This window comes from Armigeres subalbatus, chromosome 2, assembly GCF_024139115.2.
Source record: "Armigeres subalbatus isolate Guangzhou_Male chromosome 2, GZ_Asu_2, whole genome shotgun sequence".
NCBI lineage: Eukaryota > Metazoa > Arthropoda > Insecta > Diptera > Culicidae > Armigeres > Armigeres subalbatus.
This window is the reverse complement of record NC_085140.1, coordinates 313,810,311-313,828,537: the sequence shown is the minus strand read 5'-3', so window position 1 is coordinate 313,828,537 and position 18,227 is coordinate 313,810,311. Positions and strand designations below refer to the sequence as shown.

Below are 18,227 nucleotides of genomic sequence, written 5' to 3'. Positions count from 1 at the left end.
TTTTCTCCGTAATATACGCACAGCAATTCGAAAATTGCGCGCATTTTGAAGGAAAAATATTTAAAAAATCTGAGGGCACCTTTCTAATTCGATCAAAGCAAGTTCTTGGAGAGGGATCAATTACCCCCGAATATTTTAAAAGTGAATTTTTGACAGTACTCTAAAAAAATGATTGTGTATCAATAACAACAATAATTTAAGAACTGCCATACATCAGTAAAGTTAAATACTATATTCCTTATAAGAGTCTGTGTGGAAATTGCGTATGTTTATTTATTTTTGGCTGTGATACATCGGAAATCAGGAAAGGGGATCAAGTCTACCCAGTCTCCCCTACCGCCAAGTGGCTTCCCGGATAAACAATTTGTTTTCTAACTTCTACCCGCTGCCTTCATCAAAGTTTTCTTTGGAAAATTAGAATACCTACATGCGACTTCCTGTAAGTTTCTTGTAGTTTCGCGGCATGATAAAGGAATTCTGTAACATAAAATCAATGCTAGTTTGGAAAAAAAGGTTTAAAAACTGAATCAGCAGTTTTTGAAAAATAAACTATCGTGTATCAGCTGTTGCAAGTCACCCCGCAGGAGGACAAATTTCAAAAAAGTTGATTTTTCAAAAAACAAACGATTTTATTATTTTATAGTTTTTGCGGAATTACACACCTAATTAGGTACTGTAACTGGGGAGGGGATCGATTTTGGTGAAATTATTTTCAATTTGCTACACGAACTTACGATTTTCGAAGTTCGACTTGCAATTAACGAAACAGTTTCACAAAATAATACAAAAAAACAACAGTGAGTTATATTTTCACCTAAATACCAACTAGGCGCTTGGTGCGTTTTGGCTGAACCCCGACCATATAGTCGAAGAATACCCCCGCTTTTTAAAATGCTGTTGATGTTCTCTACAGCATTTTCGTATGATTACTACTTAAACCCGACACAGAGTTCTCATTGCCTATATCGATTCAACGACAATTTATGATTTGCTCGTTTCGAGACCAGATGCGCAACGGTGGTCAAGTTTTCCATTTCATCATTTTTGTGAATGCATTTTTTCTTTGTCTAAGTTCATTATCTAGCAAGGCATAAAATCGTATACAACAAAATGTTGACTTTATTAATCATTATAAAAAGTTTCAATAACAAAAATGTCCAGCGATTATTTCGGTGTAGAAAGGAATACATACTTAAACAAATAGCTATTCAATTAAATAATTATGTGAGAGCACAGTTCCTCGCGTATATTTGTATTGATCGTAGGCTTAAAAACTAGAAGTTCGAATATAAACAATTATAGTGTAGGCAATTGGAAGAAATAATCCTTTGATCATTACTACTTGTGATGTAATTTTTGAGGATATAACAGCAACAGCACTATCCGAAAGCTTTTATCGAACAAAATCTATTGCACATACAAAAATTAATGTAACGGAATCCGATCATTGAGTAAACTTGACAAAAATGCTCTTAATAATACGAAAATATGACGAAATTTGAGCTTAAGGATAGCCGTGCCTAGAAATGCTTGAATGTGACACTACGGTTTTCTACGCAGCTACAAATTCTAATTTTAAACTTCTGCCTAAATCTACAGGATAATATGATTGTTATCCTCGTTATCGTCATCGCTGTCGCTCAACGCGAGGAGATCGGTTACAATGCGCCGCCTAATCGTGATAGGTTCTCTTACTACCTCGTTCGAGCGTTGCTGTTCTCGCAGCGACAGCGCATTCAAATTGTTAATAGCTTCGGTCAATTCCGTATCGCCATTCTGTGCATTTCCACTGGCAGAATTCCCCGGTATAGGATCCCCATCGCCGAATGAATCGTTTGCGCTATTATTGGTATCACTACTGAAGCTCCCATCCATGTTGATGCGACGAACAACCTCCTCCAGTTCTTCCTCTTCCGCCTCTTCGACCACAATATTGCGGTGCATCTGCAGTAGATTCGTTTCCGCTTGCAGATCGTCTGAGCTCAATGAACCATCCGAATTGGAACTGGGTGTCGCTCCCGCAGTCAAGTCATTGGTTTCTAACCTCAGACCTGCGACACCTTTTTTGGGAATTGTCGCCAAATCACGCTTCACCCGTCGAATTCTGGACGGATCATTCTGTCGAATCTGGCACTTGTGCTCAAAATCCACGATGTACAAAAAGCCAGCGACCAAAATTTTGCAAAAACGTTCCTTTTTCTGAAAGGATTCCTCTAGTTCCTGGCTGGTGCGTTCGTCGTACTGCCACCAGCCATTGCGACCTTCGTAGTACCATTGATATTCAGCACCATCGTTGGCCTTGGCGGCCTTCTCTACTTCTCGCAGTCCGTTGACTAATTGTGGATGTTCTAGATAGCTGGGTGGAATATCACGGCGGCACATCGCACACCGGCGGTTTTTGAAAGCAACGCCCTGGAAAAAAAAATGTTCAAATTACGATAGGTATTCTTCTCATAACTTTTCTTAAGAAATGAGCAGAAAATTGTGTTTGAACTTATCCAGCAATAAGACGAAGTACTATTCCATCCAAACTCACGACTTGATTGTAAGTAAATATCTGCTTATAATACTGACACACTGGTGGTACAAGTACCATGGTACAAGAATTGAAATGAGTACTATACCAATTATTGTCTTTATCAAAGATAGTATTGGAATAATTTTCTCATCCTCTTGTACAATGGTACAAGTAGACCACAGATGTGTCCTTAATATAAGACATCTCACTACTTCAAATTTACCTTGACACACAGGAAACAAAAAACATGACCACAGGGCAGCCTTGCAGGATGGATACACGTTTGAAGGCAGACGGGACACTCCATTTTAACTGTTTTTGACAAAATAGAAATTGAATGTTAGTAAATCCCCGAGTAATAAGTATATGATCCATCTTACCAATTTCGGCGTCCGATTTATCGCCCAACTCCTCGGCCTGAGATTGTTTATTTTCGTCGCCATCATTACTTTGGGGTGCAATTTCAGCAGCGTTCACCAAAGCAGAAGACGAGGAAGCGATCGGAGTGGCACTATTTTCTCGCGACTCCGCCATTATCCGATCCGGGCTGCTGTTCACAAAAAAATGTATTTTCACTGCTTCAATCACCGAAAAATGAAGGAAGGGAGGAAAATGCGCAGCTTTTCCCAATAAACAAAAATTGATTACGTTGGGTGGGTTTCGTTTTGCAGGAGGAATAAGAATAAGAGAAATTTCAGAAGACATCAGTGCGATGAAAAAGCGATGAAAATATGACAATCATTTGGGGCCGTTCGCAAATTACTTATTGATTACACTGCGCTAAAAAAGTTTCACACAAAAGACTTTGAGCAGGAACTAATAATTATTAGTTAAATATAGAAATACTAGAATAAGAGATCGGCAAAGACGCCATCTTGTTTCCAATCGAACCGTCAAAAGCGGTTTCATTTCGACTTGTTTACTTTTTGCACCCATAAGAAGCAAGCAAAAAGTTCAAGTGCTGCCATTATCATTTTCGCGATTTCATGCATTTTCATACGTTGCCATTCCGACGGTTTTTCACTCCGCCGGTCTCTGGTTATAGGGTTGCTAGTTAAATATAGTTATTATTAGTTATTAGTTCCTGCTTTGAGTACACTCCAAATAATCTAAACGTTGTTTCCACCTGAATTTTCAGGTACATTTTACGTGCACACGTAGCTGCAAATGCTTCAGAAAATTCAGGTGAAACTTACGTGTCCGGTGAATTCTATCCAAAACTCAGGTAGAACTTACCTGATTTTCACGTAGAATGAGAATTCTATCAAAAAATCATGAATTTCAGGTGGAAAAAAATCTACGTACTTTTTCAGGTGGAAACAACGTGCAGATTTTTTTGGGTGTATGTATTCCGTGTACACTCAGAAATACAAAAAACCTATAATAGTATAAAAACAAATCTATTTAAATTTTTGCAAAGTTTATTCTAGGCATAGTTTAAAAAGTAATCTATTCAAAATTATAATCTACACACTTACCTCATTTCACCGTATTCGGTAAATTTTACCGAAATCTCAACAGCAGAACTGTTCGGTAATTTATTTTACAGATTTTTTGTAATTTTTTCCATTGCTCAACTGTCAAAATCACCGAAAATCAGTTAAATTATTTACCGAACAGTTCTGCTGTTGAGATTTCGATAAAATTTTACCGAATTCGGCGATTTATTTTAAGTGTGTAACCCAGCTAACCATTAGGCACTGTAATAAGCCTTATTTAAACCGTAATAGTACACACTTAAAATAAATCGCAGATTTCTGTGAAATTTCACCGAAATCTCAACAGCAGAACTGTTCGGTGAATAATTTTACAGATTTTCGGTGGTTTTGACAGTTGAACAAAGGAAAAATCGCCGAAAATTTGGTGAAATAATTACCGAACAGTTCTGCTGTTGAGATTTCGGTGAATTGAAGCAAAATTCACCGAAATCTGTGAAATGATTTAAGTGTGTACGTTCAGATTATGAGCTATATCACTTGATATAGAGCATCTTGACATCAGTGTTTGTACATCTAGTTTTCACTGGAAATAATGCATATGGCATCTCATGTCAAGATTCGCTACACGCTTAGTTCAGTTCACCTAAATATGGGTGAACAATACCCATAATCTCGAAAAAGTGCACATACCTATTTATAGGTGAAGTGTCGTTTACCCATATTTGAGTACATGTGGTTAATGGAAATAATGGTAATATTTACTTATTTATGGGTACTCTATTATAGGTAGAATTTACTTAAATTTGGGTGATATTTTTTTGTTTTTAAAATCGTATTGGATAAAATTTTTATTTTTATTTATGAATAAATAAATAATATTTTATTCGTACCAGGTAATATACATATAAAGCAAAATAGTCTATTTATCTATGTATATAAATTTACATTTTCATGAAATAGTTTGAACCAACTTTTCATCTTCCGTGATGCTGGATGCTATTACCAGCAGCAGAACCTGAAGGCAGTAACCCGGATGCACCGAAACATCCCTGTCCAGAAACTTCCTATCAGCATGGTGAAGTCGAGGGTGAGTTGTGTCAATCGCAGCAAATGCCGGAAGACAAAATAAAAGCATCAACTACTGATGAGGACGTTTGACGGCATGCCATTCTGAACTGGTGGTAGCTTGCTAGATGGTAACTGTGCCAGATGAGCAGATACGATATTGTATCAATCAAATAAATGGTTGCCACTGATTGCAGTCAAATCTGGAAAATATTGGTCCCGTTTAAATCCTAAATAGTTCCATCAAACTTTACAGTTTTTATTAATGATTGAACCAACCTAATCGAATCAAAAATCTGCAATCCGGAGATTATTTTAGTAGCAGTAGCTGCTACCACACTGCATTGGATATCAACAAAACAAATTTGTTCCTGGTACAAATCAGCATCCCCTTCCGTGCTCACATTCCGTTTCCCTATTGGCGCTCCTCTATTTTAAACGGAATCCATCTAGATTTTTCATCTTACCGTCCAGTAAATAAATTCAATTGGAGCTTTCAGCAACTGCCGGCCTCGGGGCAGCTGTTTGGTGTCGTTATTTTCACTCGTACAACAGTGGTCATCCGAATTATATTTCGTGAAACATCGAATTTGGGACATGTCGAATGAGATCTCCAGCTTTTCTATTGCTCGGGGCATGCCGAGAACTCCCAATAGCAAAACCGAGTCGGTTGCTGGAGGATTGATAAATTCCGACTGGTTACCTCTTATGTACATATTGAGCTGTTTTGGGTCAGCGTCTCGCAGCGGTGAGCAGAAGTTCTGCACCTGTGGTTCAGGAATCAGCTTAGATTTGTGGTGTGAAATCGTCGATCGTCACCTGCGAGGAGGTCGATATGGTGCTGCTGATCGGAGCTGGAAAAGAAAGTTGCAACCTAAAAGTTGTGTATATGGCAAATCAATATTTATTACCAGAATATAGCAAAATAGTTACCTCACTGGACCCGGAACTTAAATGGTTATCGACGTGGACATCATTAAGGATAAAAAATGGGAAAACTTTTAAAACTTCCAATAACCGCGACATTGATACGGAGACAAACAGTTTGAATTTGTTTATGATTATTTTTTCACCCATATATGGGTAAATGAAATTACTCAAATATGGGTAAAGTCGGTTTCTTTGGAACATCAGTAAATTTTACTGATTTTTTAGGTAAGTTTTACTAATAATATTGGTATAATTGAATTTACCCATATTTGAGTGAATGAAGTACCCATAAATAGGTAAACCAATCTAAGCGTGTATATCAAGTGATATAGCTCATAATCTGAACGTACTATAAAGCAGCTTTTCAGTGCTTATAAGCTGTATACACTGAGCAAAAAATCCATATCAAGTTTATGTGTGAGCGATATAGATTTTTGCAATAGCTTCCATCTAATGGATTTTATGTGTAAGCCTTATAGAAAATGTATAAGTGAGCACACATATAATTTATTTATGCTTACCAATTAGCTTTATTGTTTTTTGTTGATAAAATTGAATGGATTTGATTAATTAAATTCATTTCTTAATTCATTTGAAATCACAATATAAATATACTGGTATTCGTAACATGAAAAAATAATAAAACGAACTTTTGTATTTGATTATATTTATTTCTTCATTATGAGTAGCAATTGGAGCATGATGCAATCGGAATGGTGAAGATCTTCGTTTTTCACAATGTCTATACGCTTTTCACTATCAGTAATCCAGAGACGACTGTGAAATCCATCTAATGGTTAAAACATAACTAACGGCTGCCGCACACAAAATTGCCAATAACGTCCCTAATGTTTGCCTCATCGTGTTTAGCAGCAGACTTTCGGTATCATTGTTGAGCATCCCGATCTTTATTCAGCACCTTCTTTCTAGTGTCCGCATCGCCAACAGGCGGCTCAGCAGCATTATCCTCAACATCCGCACACAGAGAGAAAAAAAATTGTGCTTTTGAGAATATTGCACTTTTGTTTTGAAAGTTGCTCATTTCTAGTAATTTTGAGTAGCGAATCATTTACTGTGAATACAAAACTTTCAATTTCAAAGTTTTTTTGTCGATGAATCATTGTACCTTTGAGTGCGAAAATTTTTGAACTGAGGGATAGAAAATTTTTAAATGAAATTTTCATTTCCTTGTTTCGGCAACTCTGGCGGTAAATAAGAACCACTCTGGCAACCAAACGAGCTGTCAACTTCTTGGCTCGAGAAAATTACTCCCGGCGTTTCCGAAAACAGTCAAGTGATCCTCAAGGTTTCAATAAATTGCTTCGACGGAATGAATGGAACCACAGGTAAAAATCTCTCTTTGCCATGAAAACTCCATGACTCCATGATATTTTATTCATCGATCGTCACAGGATCGTCGTAGATACCTCGGAAAAGATCATCAAGCACTTGACCTCGCACCTAACTCGCATCTAATCGGTCATCCGGCTGTCTACGAACGATACACACAAAAAAAAATCGTTGGTAGAAATCAAAGAAACGTTGGTAAAGTTAAGAAAATTCGTTAGTGATTTTCAGTAGAAAGTATACGATTGTTAAATCTACAATTTCAAAAATGTCATATCGGTGAGAGCTTTGACAAGTGCTGACTTTTCAAAATAACATTTTCCTCTCAAATCTAAATGTGGTCAACTTGTCAATATAACATACTACTATTTAAACTCAATGTTTATTTTACATTTGAAATCACAGTGATACTTTCAAAACAACAATAATTGTGCGCTTTCAATTTAAATCAAACACCAAAATAATTTTTTCCATATTTATTTATTGAAAATTATTTTTTCTTATGATGATAATTATCTCGTTTCGACGTTCTTTTTTTGGTGTAATAACATTCGCTGGAAATCCACGGCTTTGGATAGCAAAGTTGTGTACCGTGTTGATGTTGGGTCCTCGGCTAAATCCCCAAAATGTATGTGACTCGTTTTCTTCGACGCGACTGCCATTGCATCAGCCAACATTGCCACAGTCAACTTAGAGTTTCCCGCTGCTGGACTTTCTCATGATTGTCCCAATGTTATGATAATTTTTGTGCTATTAGTGATTCGGTTCGTTTTCGTTGTGGTTTTTGGCATGCGTCAATTGGCAGGGACATGGAGGCCCTTCCCCTCGTTGCTCCTGTGATCAACGATACCGTAATCATTCAACGATAATGATACGTAAGTGATATCAGCTCTGGTTGCGGTATAGAAAGTTTAAAATCCTGGGGAACGAAAAGCAAAATAATAATCGATCACATTTGCAATCAAAAGACCAATCAAATTTAAATTTACCTTCGCATCATTCCTGATCCGCTTTATACTTCTTCGTTCGGAAATCCTTCTCTTCGCCCGGCTCGTCGCTGTCATTCGCATGAATGTTTTGTTGTATACACTTCCTGGAAATGCTCCATTCACAGCATCGACCAGTTCACCTTCTATGGCAGCTTCTTCTCCATCCATATTTCGTTTTCAACCGATCGGAACTGTTAGAAACTTCCATCTCGGATAAAATCTGTTACTCAAGCTGAACTCGCTCAGATTCGACGACCCAGGGCACTCCTTTGAGCTGCGAAACTACAAACTACTCGTATTATTCCTCGAGTCCATGGTGCCAATAGATGAAGGAATGCGGAAGTGACGGATCAACAGGGGACTCATTATCAGGCCTTGTTTCTGCCGATCAGCGATGTGCAATCTTAGTGGTATTCCAACCATAGCTTCGAGAACAAGGGCGGATAGAAGGTGGAAGTTACTTCTATACGGAACCCGAGACGGAACCTGGTACAAAAAACACCGGATTAATCACTGTAAATTTTCCGATTCACGAATTTTCTTCGAATTCTTTTCGCGGTAAATACAACTTTCTGACAGATCGACGTGGGCTGCCAGTTATTGTATTTATGGTTGTCAGAGTTGCCAGAAACAGGGATTATTGAAATTTAGTTAATAATTTAACAAATTTTGTTTTGACTGCTCTCACTGTAAAAATCACAATTTTACACTGAGAAAAAAACATTCAGATCAAACATTTTGCATTCAATTTAAACATTTCAGCATTCAAGATTACCAAATTTCCCTCACTTTTAAAATAAGATTAGAAAATATTGAAATCACAACTTTTTTTGGTTCTGTGTATACGTTTCTGCTTTCTTTACGTGAGTATTTTCATTATATCGGTAGTGATTAGTGAGAAAAATCAGGGTGCTGATATTAAATTTTGCTCCAGGTTGAAGCTGTTATAAGATTCCGTCCAACAGAGGATACAAGATTCGTGACGAATTCCCGCCGCACCTCGAAACGCGTCGCTGATGAGGCACAGATTTAAAGAAAAGTAGCAGAAAAGAATGTTGCTTGGTTTTTGATTTGAAAAGGATAATAAAATAGAAGCGCAAAATAACTCGTTCTTCTTGCCATTCTCAATGTTTTTATTTTAAATTGGAAAACATAAATTTATAATTCACATGTGAAATTGAGAGTGAATACAACTAGTTGTTTTGAAAGTATCACTAGTTGATTCTAATGTAAAATACACCTTTCGATTTGAGAGGAGAATGTTATTTTAAAAATATTCTTCCTGTCAAAGTTCTTGCAGAGGTGACATTTTTCGCATTGGTAGATTTAACAATTCTATACTTTCTACTGAAAATCACTAACTAATTTTCTTAATTTTACCAACGTTTCTTTTAATTTTACCAACGATTTTTTTTTGTGTGCAACAACCGTCTCCAACAACATCCGCAACAACCGCAACAACCGTCTCCGCCATCAAATCAAAATTAATCAAAGAGAGAAGACATTCCTTCCGGAGAAGGAAACATGCATTCGGCCCGAATTCACTCAGCGGGCTATCAATCACAATTCACAACACTATTTTTTAGCTTGTTCCACTCCTGTTGGCTTGTTCCCATTCGCACAGCATCTGAATTCATTGAACAAAGAACCATAAAATGCATTAAGCACAGACAAACAGACGTAACTCTTCATACAAACTGTTCGAAAAATTATCGTCATTCGCTTTTCAGAAAACACTACTGCCATCTGTTATCAGAATCGCGAGAAACACAGTCGACCATGATTATTTCCCATTTGACGTTTGCTCCTAACGCATACATCTATATCAATCATCATCATCATCGTCATCAACACAGAAAACATTCAGCAGCATATACACTAATCAAATGTCAAAGCGATTGAACACTAGCGCCCCTCTTGGCACAATCGCGTAGCACAGATGTATTTCAAATCAACTGTTGAACACGTGAACGATGTTGAAATGAGAAGTGTTACGTCTGTTTGTCTGTGCTGTTCGGCTGTTCGGCCACATTGAGAGTTGACGTAAAGTCAATGTCAACTTCTCTCCACGAACAGCCTAGATAGCCGTGTGGTGTCGGCAGCCGGTAGTCTGGCTAAGAATAACGCTACGGATTGCCTGTTCCAGTGGTAAAAGTCCACCATACAGGTGACCCCTAATTCTTGGTGTGATGCGGCTTTATGCTTACCGTGCCTATGAATGAATGGTTAGGGGGGTCTAAAATGAACCTAACCGCTAACGGAGCCTGTGAAGCACCAGGGCACCCTTCACAGTATTGAGCCCTTATTGCGCCAACCGGAGCTATGGCGTAGTTGACTTATTGCTTCTCCGGAATAATCGGCTACTCTTATTCAATCTCAACTTGAGGTTAAATAAGGGTGGGATTATGAGTATGTTTTATTTAGTTTTTTATCTAATTGTCACCTATATGGATTCGCTTTATGCGTTTTTCACAGTGTACTCTGTGTTTCGTCTTTGACGTTCTTGATACGATACCGACTTGGTTTCATCGTTGCTGTTCACATAAATGTTGAAGTTGTGGAGTGTATTATCGTAATTCGCAATGGCTACAGTTAGGATAGCTCAAATCAATCTTCAGCACAAAAGAACAGCAACGATTAATCTTTGTAGACTTATGCAAAATGGCAAATCCCAAGTGGCTTTGGTGCAGGAACCCTATTTTCGCAAGGGTAGCTTTTACCTAGGTAACTTAGTGAGCCCGCTTTTTGCTGCTTTCAGTAATGAAATGGCAAACAATCGGCCAATGCCGCGTGCATGTGTGCTTGTTAAAACCGCTATCATTGCTACATTCATCTCTGAACTAACAGCCAGAGATGTATGTGCTGTCACAATTGACATAACTGGTGAAACGCCAGAACATACGTCTATTGTTCGGTTTATTTACCACATGATGAACCATCCCCTACGGATGCTTTCAAACAAGTGGTCAGTTATTGCACGTCAAAAGGCCTTCCGCTAATTGTCGGTAGTGATGCTAATGCTCATCACATCATCTGGGGTAGCTCGGATATCAATCTGAGAGGCTCCAGCTTGATGGAATATTTAAGTAGTACCGAACTTGGTTTACTTAACATAGGCAATCGCCCAACCTTTATGGTATCTAATAGAGCAGAAGTATTAGACATAACTCTCTGCTCCAATAGAATCAGTCACGAGTTGACGAATTGGCATGTGTCAGATGAGGAATCCATATCTGACCATCGCTACATCTATTTTGATCAGTTGAATGTTTCTTCGCAGACCTTGCGTTTTAGAAATCCCCGTTCAACCAACTGGGATCTCTATACAGAGTTGCTCTCGACAAAATTTCATGGATATCTACCATCCATTGAAACTCCTACCGACTTGGATGATGCCGTTGATACTACAACGTTGCATATCGTGGAAGCTTTTGAAGAAGCTTGCCCCTTGCGTTCTGTGAAAACCTCAAGAGGAACCCCGTGGTGGAATTCCGATTTGGCTAAGCTCAGGAAGCAGTGTAGAAGGAGTTGGAACAGACGCCATTCAGCAGGGACGGATTCTTTCAAGTTGGCTCGCAAAGCTTACAAGAAGGCTCTACGATCTGCTGAACGATTCGGCTGGAAAAACCTTTGTGCAAATGTTTCCAATTTGAGTGAAGCCACTCGATTGAACAAAATTCTTGCGAGATCCAAGGATTTCCAAGTTGGCGAAATTCGCAAGTCAAATGGCGACTACACTTCTTCTGACGAAGAAGCGTTAGAGCACTTATTTGATACACACTTCCCTGGATGTGTAGATATTGCATCTTCGGATGTATGTCTTTTCATGTAGCTACGGGTCTTGGGCTCAGGCATAGAATCATAACTACTGAATCGATTCAATGGGCTCTTATCAGTTTTGCTCCTTACAAATCTCCAGGAGAAGATGGGATCTATCCCGTTTTTCTTCAGAGGGGTTTTGAGCATATCAAACATGTTTTGAAAAAAACTTAACTTTTAGTACGCAGTTTTGCTACTGGGTATATTCCCATATCCTGGCGGGATGTGAAGTTTATCCCAAAAGGAGGACGTGCTTCGTATGAAGAAGCAAAGAGTTTTAGACCCATCAGTCTGACCTCATTTCTTCTGAAATGCTTAGAACGCATTATCGATCATCACATTCGTGATGACTGTTTGGCAAACATGCCTCTTCATGTTAATCAACATGCTTACCAATCTGGAAAGTCCACCGTGACTCTTCTACACAAGGTTGTCTACGACATCGAAAAAGCATTTGCTCAAAAGCAATCATGCTTGGGTGCGTTCTTACACAGAACCAAAAAAAGTTGTGATTTCAATATTTTCTAATCTTATTTTAAAAGTGAGGGAAATTTGGTAATCTTGAGTGCTGAAATGTTTAAATTGAATGCAAAATGTTTGATCTGAATGTTTTTTTCTCAGTGTAAAATTGTGATTTTTGACGGACAATCACGGTAGCACAGTGGAAAAACCAGCGAAGGGATTCGGGAGTAAAAGTAATAAGAAAGCACTCGCGATTACTTTAACGTGAACTTTTATTTATAGAAGAATTACAGAGGTAATTAATAAACACTTTGTTGCTCTACGGTTCGCTCTTCGAGAATGACGATGGCGTCGAGTCGGTGTCTGTCAGTTGCGCTACTCGGGGGATTGGCAACATACAGACAAAGGTCACATATGGGTGCGGCGACCAATGTTGCTAGTGACAAGGTGTGCATTGCACCTCTCCACAATTTTTACAGTGAGAGCAGTCAAAACAAAATTTGTTAAATTATTAACTAAATTTCAATAATCCCTGTTTCTGCACAGAAAGAAAAATCATTAATAAAATTAAGAAAACCGTTGGTTAAAATAAAAAGTTGCGTTGGTTCTTTTTCGTAGAGAGTTGGGTATGTTTAAAATAAAAGTATGCCAACTTTTACAACTACCATCGTTTGAAAGCTACGTATTGCTCTGAAATTAAAAGTTTGAATATTCAAGCTAAAACTGTAGAACTGTCAAATCCAAATAATCACACTGTTGAAAATGAGAGTGGTTTATTTTTATTCCCAAACTCGTTGCAAAATGAAATATTATTGAACCAAAAAAGAACCTCCCAAAACATTTCTTCAATTCACCCTTTCCTTTCAAATAAATTCTTTTTATTTCATTGTTATAATCAATTATTTTAAATAATTTGCATTTTTGTTGTGGCAGAACGTTGTTTCGGAGACTTTTTCAACGCTGCTGCGGGAAATCCGTTAGGGATCGAGAGGTCACTATCAGCAGCAAAACATCAAACGTGCGCTTTTCCGTTTACTGCGCCCAACAGCAGCTCCTGACGATCGTATGCATTTTCTTCACAGGCGTTCCGACGATGTCTTGATTTGTGTTTCCAGGTTGAATCATATGCCCGCAGCTATCGAAATGAATGGTAAACAAATCATAATTATTCGATTATTCAGATCTTCTCGACGAAGGTACTTACCATGTGCAGGTAAAAACAAGAAATGGGAACCATTTCTGGCCTTTAAATAGATTCTTATGTAATCCGAATATGGCGTTAAACGCGTTAAACTGAAGAGAATCAAGTATTTATTTTCGGATCTTTGAAAAGTAAACTTGCGCGGTAACTATCGTAGTTGGCAAAAATTGAGGACAACAGAAAGAGATAAAAAGAATCAGTTGTCAGTCCAAGTGATTTTTAAAAGCTCGTGTTGTCAAATTTAATGAAAGCAGTTAACCAATTCAAATTGAAAAGAAAACTTTTAAAATTACACTCAGAAAAGATGGAAAATACTTTTAAATAAAACGCATTACTTTCGTTCAAAGTGATTAAACTTTTATTTTATAGTCGGGCCGCCACCAAACCGGACCGCGCGATTGAGCACTCGCGCTGCGACGCGAGTCGCGACAATTTGAAATATGTCATTAGTAGTGCGCATGATCCACGCATGGATGTACTATCCTGCGCACTAATCAGAAATGAGTTGCGACGTCTGATAACTGCAGATATTTCATTTTATTGAAATCAAATTTTCGATTTTCTACCATAGACGGAATAACGAAAATTAGCTACTTTTCCGATTGAAAGTGCATAATTTTTGATAGCACTATTTTATTTTTTTCTGTGTGGCAACTCTGACAACCATAAATACAATAACTGGCAGCCCACGTCGATCTGTCAGAAAGTTGTATTTACCGCGAAAAGAATTCGAAGAAAATTCGTGAATCGGAAAATTTACAGTGATTAATCCGGTGTTTTTTGTACCAGGTTCCGTCTCGGGTTCCGTATACTATATATATATATAGAAGTAACTTCCACCTTCTATCCGCCTTTGTTCTCGAAGCTATGGTTGGAATACCACTAAGATTGCACATCGCTGATCGGCAGAAACAAGGCCTGATAATGAGTCCCCTGTTGATCCGTCACTTCCGCATTCCTTCATCTATTGGCACCATGGACTCGAGGAATAATACGAGTAGTTTGTAGTTTCGCAGCTCAAAGGAGTGCCCTGGGTCGTCGAATCTGGAGCGAGTTCAGCTTGAGTAACAGATTTTATCCGAGATGGAAGTTTCTAACAGTTCCGATCGGTTGAAAACGAAATATGGATGGAGAAGAAGCTGCCATAGAAGGTGAACTGGTCGATGCTGTGAATGGAGCATTTCCAGGAAGTGTATACAACAAAACATTCATGCGAATGACAGCGACGAGCCGGGCGAAGAGAAGGATTTCCGAACGAAGAAGTATAAAGCGGATCAGGAATGATGCGAAGGTAAATTTAAATTTGATTGGTCTTTTGATTGCAAATGTGATCGATTATTATTTTGCTTTTCGTTCCCCAGGATTTTAAACTTTCTATACCGCAACCAGAGCTGATATCACTTACGTATCATTATCGTTGAATGATTACGGTATCGTTGATCACGGGAGCAACGAGGGGAAGGGCCTCCATGTCCCTGCCAATTGACGCATGCCAAAAACCACAACGAAAACGAACCGAATCACTAATAGCACAAAAATTATCATAACATTGGGACAATCATGAGAAAGTCCAGCAGCGGGAAACTCTAAGTTGACTGTGGCAATGTTGGCTGATGCAATGGCAGTCGCGTCGAAGAAAACGAGTCACATACATTTTGGGGATTTAGCCGAGGACCCAACATCAACACGGTACACAACTTTGCTATCCAAAGCCGTGGATTTCCAGCGAATGTTATTACACCAAAAAAAGAACGTCGAAACGAGATAATTATCATCATAAGAAAAAATAATTTTCAATAAATAAATATGGAAAAAATTATTTTGGTGTTTGATTTAAATTGAAAGCGCACAATTATTGTTGTTTTGAAAGTATCACTGTGTTTTCAAATGTAAAATAAACATTGAGTTTAAATAGTAGTATGTTATATTGACAAGTTGACCACATTTAGATTTGAGAGGAAAATGTTATTTTGAAAAGTCAGCACTTGTCAAAGCTCTCACCGATATGACATTTTTGAAATTGTAGATTTAACAATGGTATACTTTCTACTGAAAATCACTAACGAATTTTCTTAACTTTACCAACGTTTCTTTGATTTCTACCAACGATTTTTTTTTGTGTGTACTTCACTTGTTTTGAATATCAATGCATTTTACACACTTTCAATTTTGAAAGAAAAATGTTATTTTGAGAAGTTTGATACACATTTAGTGTTGAGAGGAAAATGTTATTTTGAAAGTTTAATTACACATTTAGTTTTGAGAGGTAATTGTTATTTTGAAAAGTTGGCTCTTGTAAAAGTTCATTCTGAAGTGACACTTTTAGAATTGTAAATTCAACAATGTTATAGTACGTTCAGATTATGAGCTATATCACTTGATATAGAGCATCTTGACATCAGTGTTTGTACATCTAGTTTTCACTGGAAATAATGCATATGGCATCTCATGTCAAGATTCGCTATATCAAGTGATATAGCTCATAATCTGAACGTACTATTAAGTTAAACTAATAAGTATTACACACTTAAAATAAATCGCCGAATTCGGTAAAATTTTACCGAAATCTCAACAGCAGAACTGTTCGGTAAATAATTTAACTGATTTTCGGTGATTTTGACAGCTGAGCAATGGAAAAAATTACAAAAAATCTGTAAAATAAATTACCGAACAGTTCTGCTGTTGAGATTTCGGTAAAATTTACCGAATCCAGCATTTTACGAGCGCTAATGGCCGCCACAATCAAGCTCAGTTTTTGGTAGGGTGGAAACAGTTTGAAGTTTGGCTTGTGTCGTTTGACACAAAAACGATAAGTTTCCATCATCAAAATGATTTAATCACGATGATGATGATTGCTGCGATGTCAAACGACACAAGCCAAACGTCAAATCAATTGCACCCCACCAGAACATGAGATAAATTGTGGCGGCCATTAGCGCACGTAAAATGCTGGATACGGTGAAATGAGCTAAGTGTGTAGGAAACTCATTTCACTCAAAATTGGGTTATTGGTCCAAAGTACGGATTTGAGCTAAAACAACCCACTTTTGAGTAGTTTTGTATCATAATTCTCAGTGTTAAATCGGAACGAGAAATTTATTCTTAGTGCACAGTATTTCCACAGACAAACAGACATAGCACATTGAACATTTACTCATCAACTACAACGTCGTTGAAACACTAACGACATCTGTTGATTTCAGTTAGTTGGGCAAATCACGAACCAGGTGGCGGTAGTGAGCAAATGTCAAACTTGAGCAAATCCGATGCGCACGCCACGAGCGATCGATTGGCCAACTAATGATTATTTGAATCGACCAGTAAATCAGTGAACGATAGAAATTTGACGAGTGTTATGTCTGTTTGTCTGTGGTATTTCATTATATATGGTAATTTGAAGCAACTAGAATAATAGTTTCTTTCTCTGTTAAGTCGTTAAAAACAATAAAACGATGCATAATTACTTTGCACAGCTAAAATAATAAAATAAAAGCTACTTGTAAATTAAATTACAGCACCATTCATACTTGTAAACAAAACTACAAGCCAACGCTAATAATTTTTACTTGTATTTTCTTTATGCAACAGTTACTTGTAAATTCCACTAATATTATTATTGTGGTTTACTTGTAATATTAGTCTTGTAAATTCATTGTAGATTCATTATGCAACAGAAAAATACAAGTTACAAGCTACTCTATTAATATTATTAGTAAAATTTCGATTATGCTACAGGCCCCTGATCTACACCTGATATCTTCCCGGATAAAAATGTACTATTGGTTCAATAGTGTAAACAATTGAATTACCATAAAATGTACGGTATACAATAGGATACATTGTTTCTTGATGGTTGCACAAATTGTATCAACACTGAGGATACAATACATCAACATATTTCTCTAATGTAACTATACCTGCAATTGTTTTTGAAACGTTTTCGTACATAAGTTTCATACATTGATAACTTTTGAAACGTTTCTTTACATTGCATATAAACTATATAACAATATTTGCCTCATAGCGCCAAATATGCATTTTTTCCCTTTAAATTGCATTGTTGAACAGTAAAGCTGTCACAACTGAAAAATTAAAATCGTTATAATTGATCATATTATTACAGATTTAAAACGAACATAACCACAATCTTCAATGTTTGGCTCCGGCACAATAGAAAATTTTGGCTTCACTTTGACAACCAAATCGATTCTATAGACCTACACTCAGAATAATCTGCACGTAATACATATGTGTACACTAATAGAATGTGATCAGCTAACTTCACACTTGTGATTCATTTGTTTGGCTAATAAAAATCGTATTGCGCTAATAAAATGTATGTGCAGCTGCTCATGATATATATTACACTAATTTGTTTTAAGTGCGTCCTGGGATAGTGGATAGTTATGTGTGCACATATAAATCTTAAAATAAAAATTTATGGATTTTCGCCAATA

At 37.4% G+C, this 18,227-nt stretch overlaps 1 protein-coding gene and 3 long non-coding RNA genes across 4 annotated transcripts; 1 reads left to right on the top strand and 3 right to left on the bottom strand.

Moving 5' to 3' along the window:
- Positions 1 to 1,091: 1,091 nt before the first annotated feature.
- On the bottom strand, positions 1,092 to 3,302 carry LOC134216756 (E3 ubiquitin-protein ligase rnf146). The gene is made up of 3 exons (XM_062695569.1): positions 2,899 to 3,302; positions 2,742 to 2,830; positions 1,092 to 2,412 (listed from the first exon to the last, which is right to left on the bottom strand). Exons 1-3 carry the CDS (start codon positions 3,221 to 3,223, stop codon positions 1,594 to 1,596), a joined length of 1,233 nt encoding a protein of 410 aa, XP_062551553.1. The 5' UTR covers positions 3,224 to 3,302; the 3' UTR covers positions 1,092 to 1,593.
- A 1,500-nt stretch (positions 3,303 to 4,802) lies between these two features.
- On the bottom strand, positions 4,803 to 6,203 carry LOC134216755 (uncharacterized). Its single transcript, XR_009980813.1, has 3 exons — positions 5,956 to 6,203; positions 5,302 to 5,896; positions 4,803 to 5,225 (listed from the first exon to the last, which is right to left on the bottom strand). It is a non-coding gene; the product is annotated as an uncharacterized LOC134216755 (long non-coding RNA).
- A 1,557-nt stretch (positions 6,204 to 7,760) lies between these two features.
- LOC134216754 (uncharacterized) lies at positions 7,761 to 8,840 on the bottom strand. Its single transcript, XR_009980812.1, has 2 exons — positions 8,289 to 8,840; positions 7,761 to 8,218 (listed from the first exon to the last, which is right to left on the bottom strand). It is a non-coding gene; the product is annotated as an uncharacterized LOC134216754 (long non-coding RNA).
- A 5,984-nt stretch (positions 8,841 to 14,824) lies between these two features.
- LOC134216753 (uncharacterized) lies at positions 14,825 to 15,589 on the top strand. Its single transcript, XR_009980811.1, has 2 exons — positions 14,825 to 15,061; positions 15,132 to 15,589. It is a non-coding gene; the product is annotated as an uncharacterized LOC134216753 (long non-coding RNA).
- The last annotated feature ends 2,638 nt before the right edge of the window (positions 15,590 to 18,227 follow it).

Excerpts from the sequence above, each read along its gene's own strand:
- LOC134216756 (XM_062695569.1), bottom strand. The coding sequence starts at position 3,223 with ATGTCTTCTGAAATTTCTCTTATTCTTATTCCTCCTGCAAAACGAAAC. Across the intron at positions 2,831-2,898 it reads TAAATCGGACGCCGAAATTG|TTAAAATGGAGTGTCCCGTC; the intron begins GTAAGATGGATC and ends TGTCAAAAACAG. Across the intron at positions 2,413-2,741 it reads TTTGTTTCCTGTGTGTCAAG|GGCGTTGCTTTCAAAAACCG; the intron begins GTAAATTTGAAG and ends TTTTTTTTCCAG.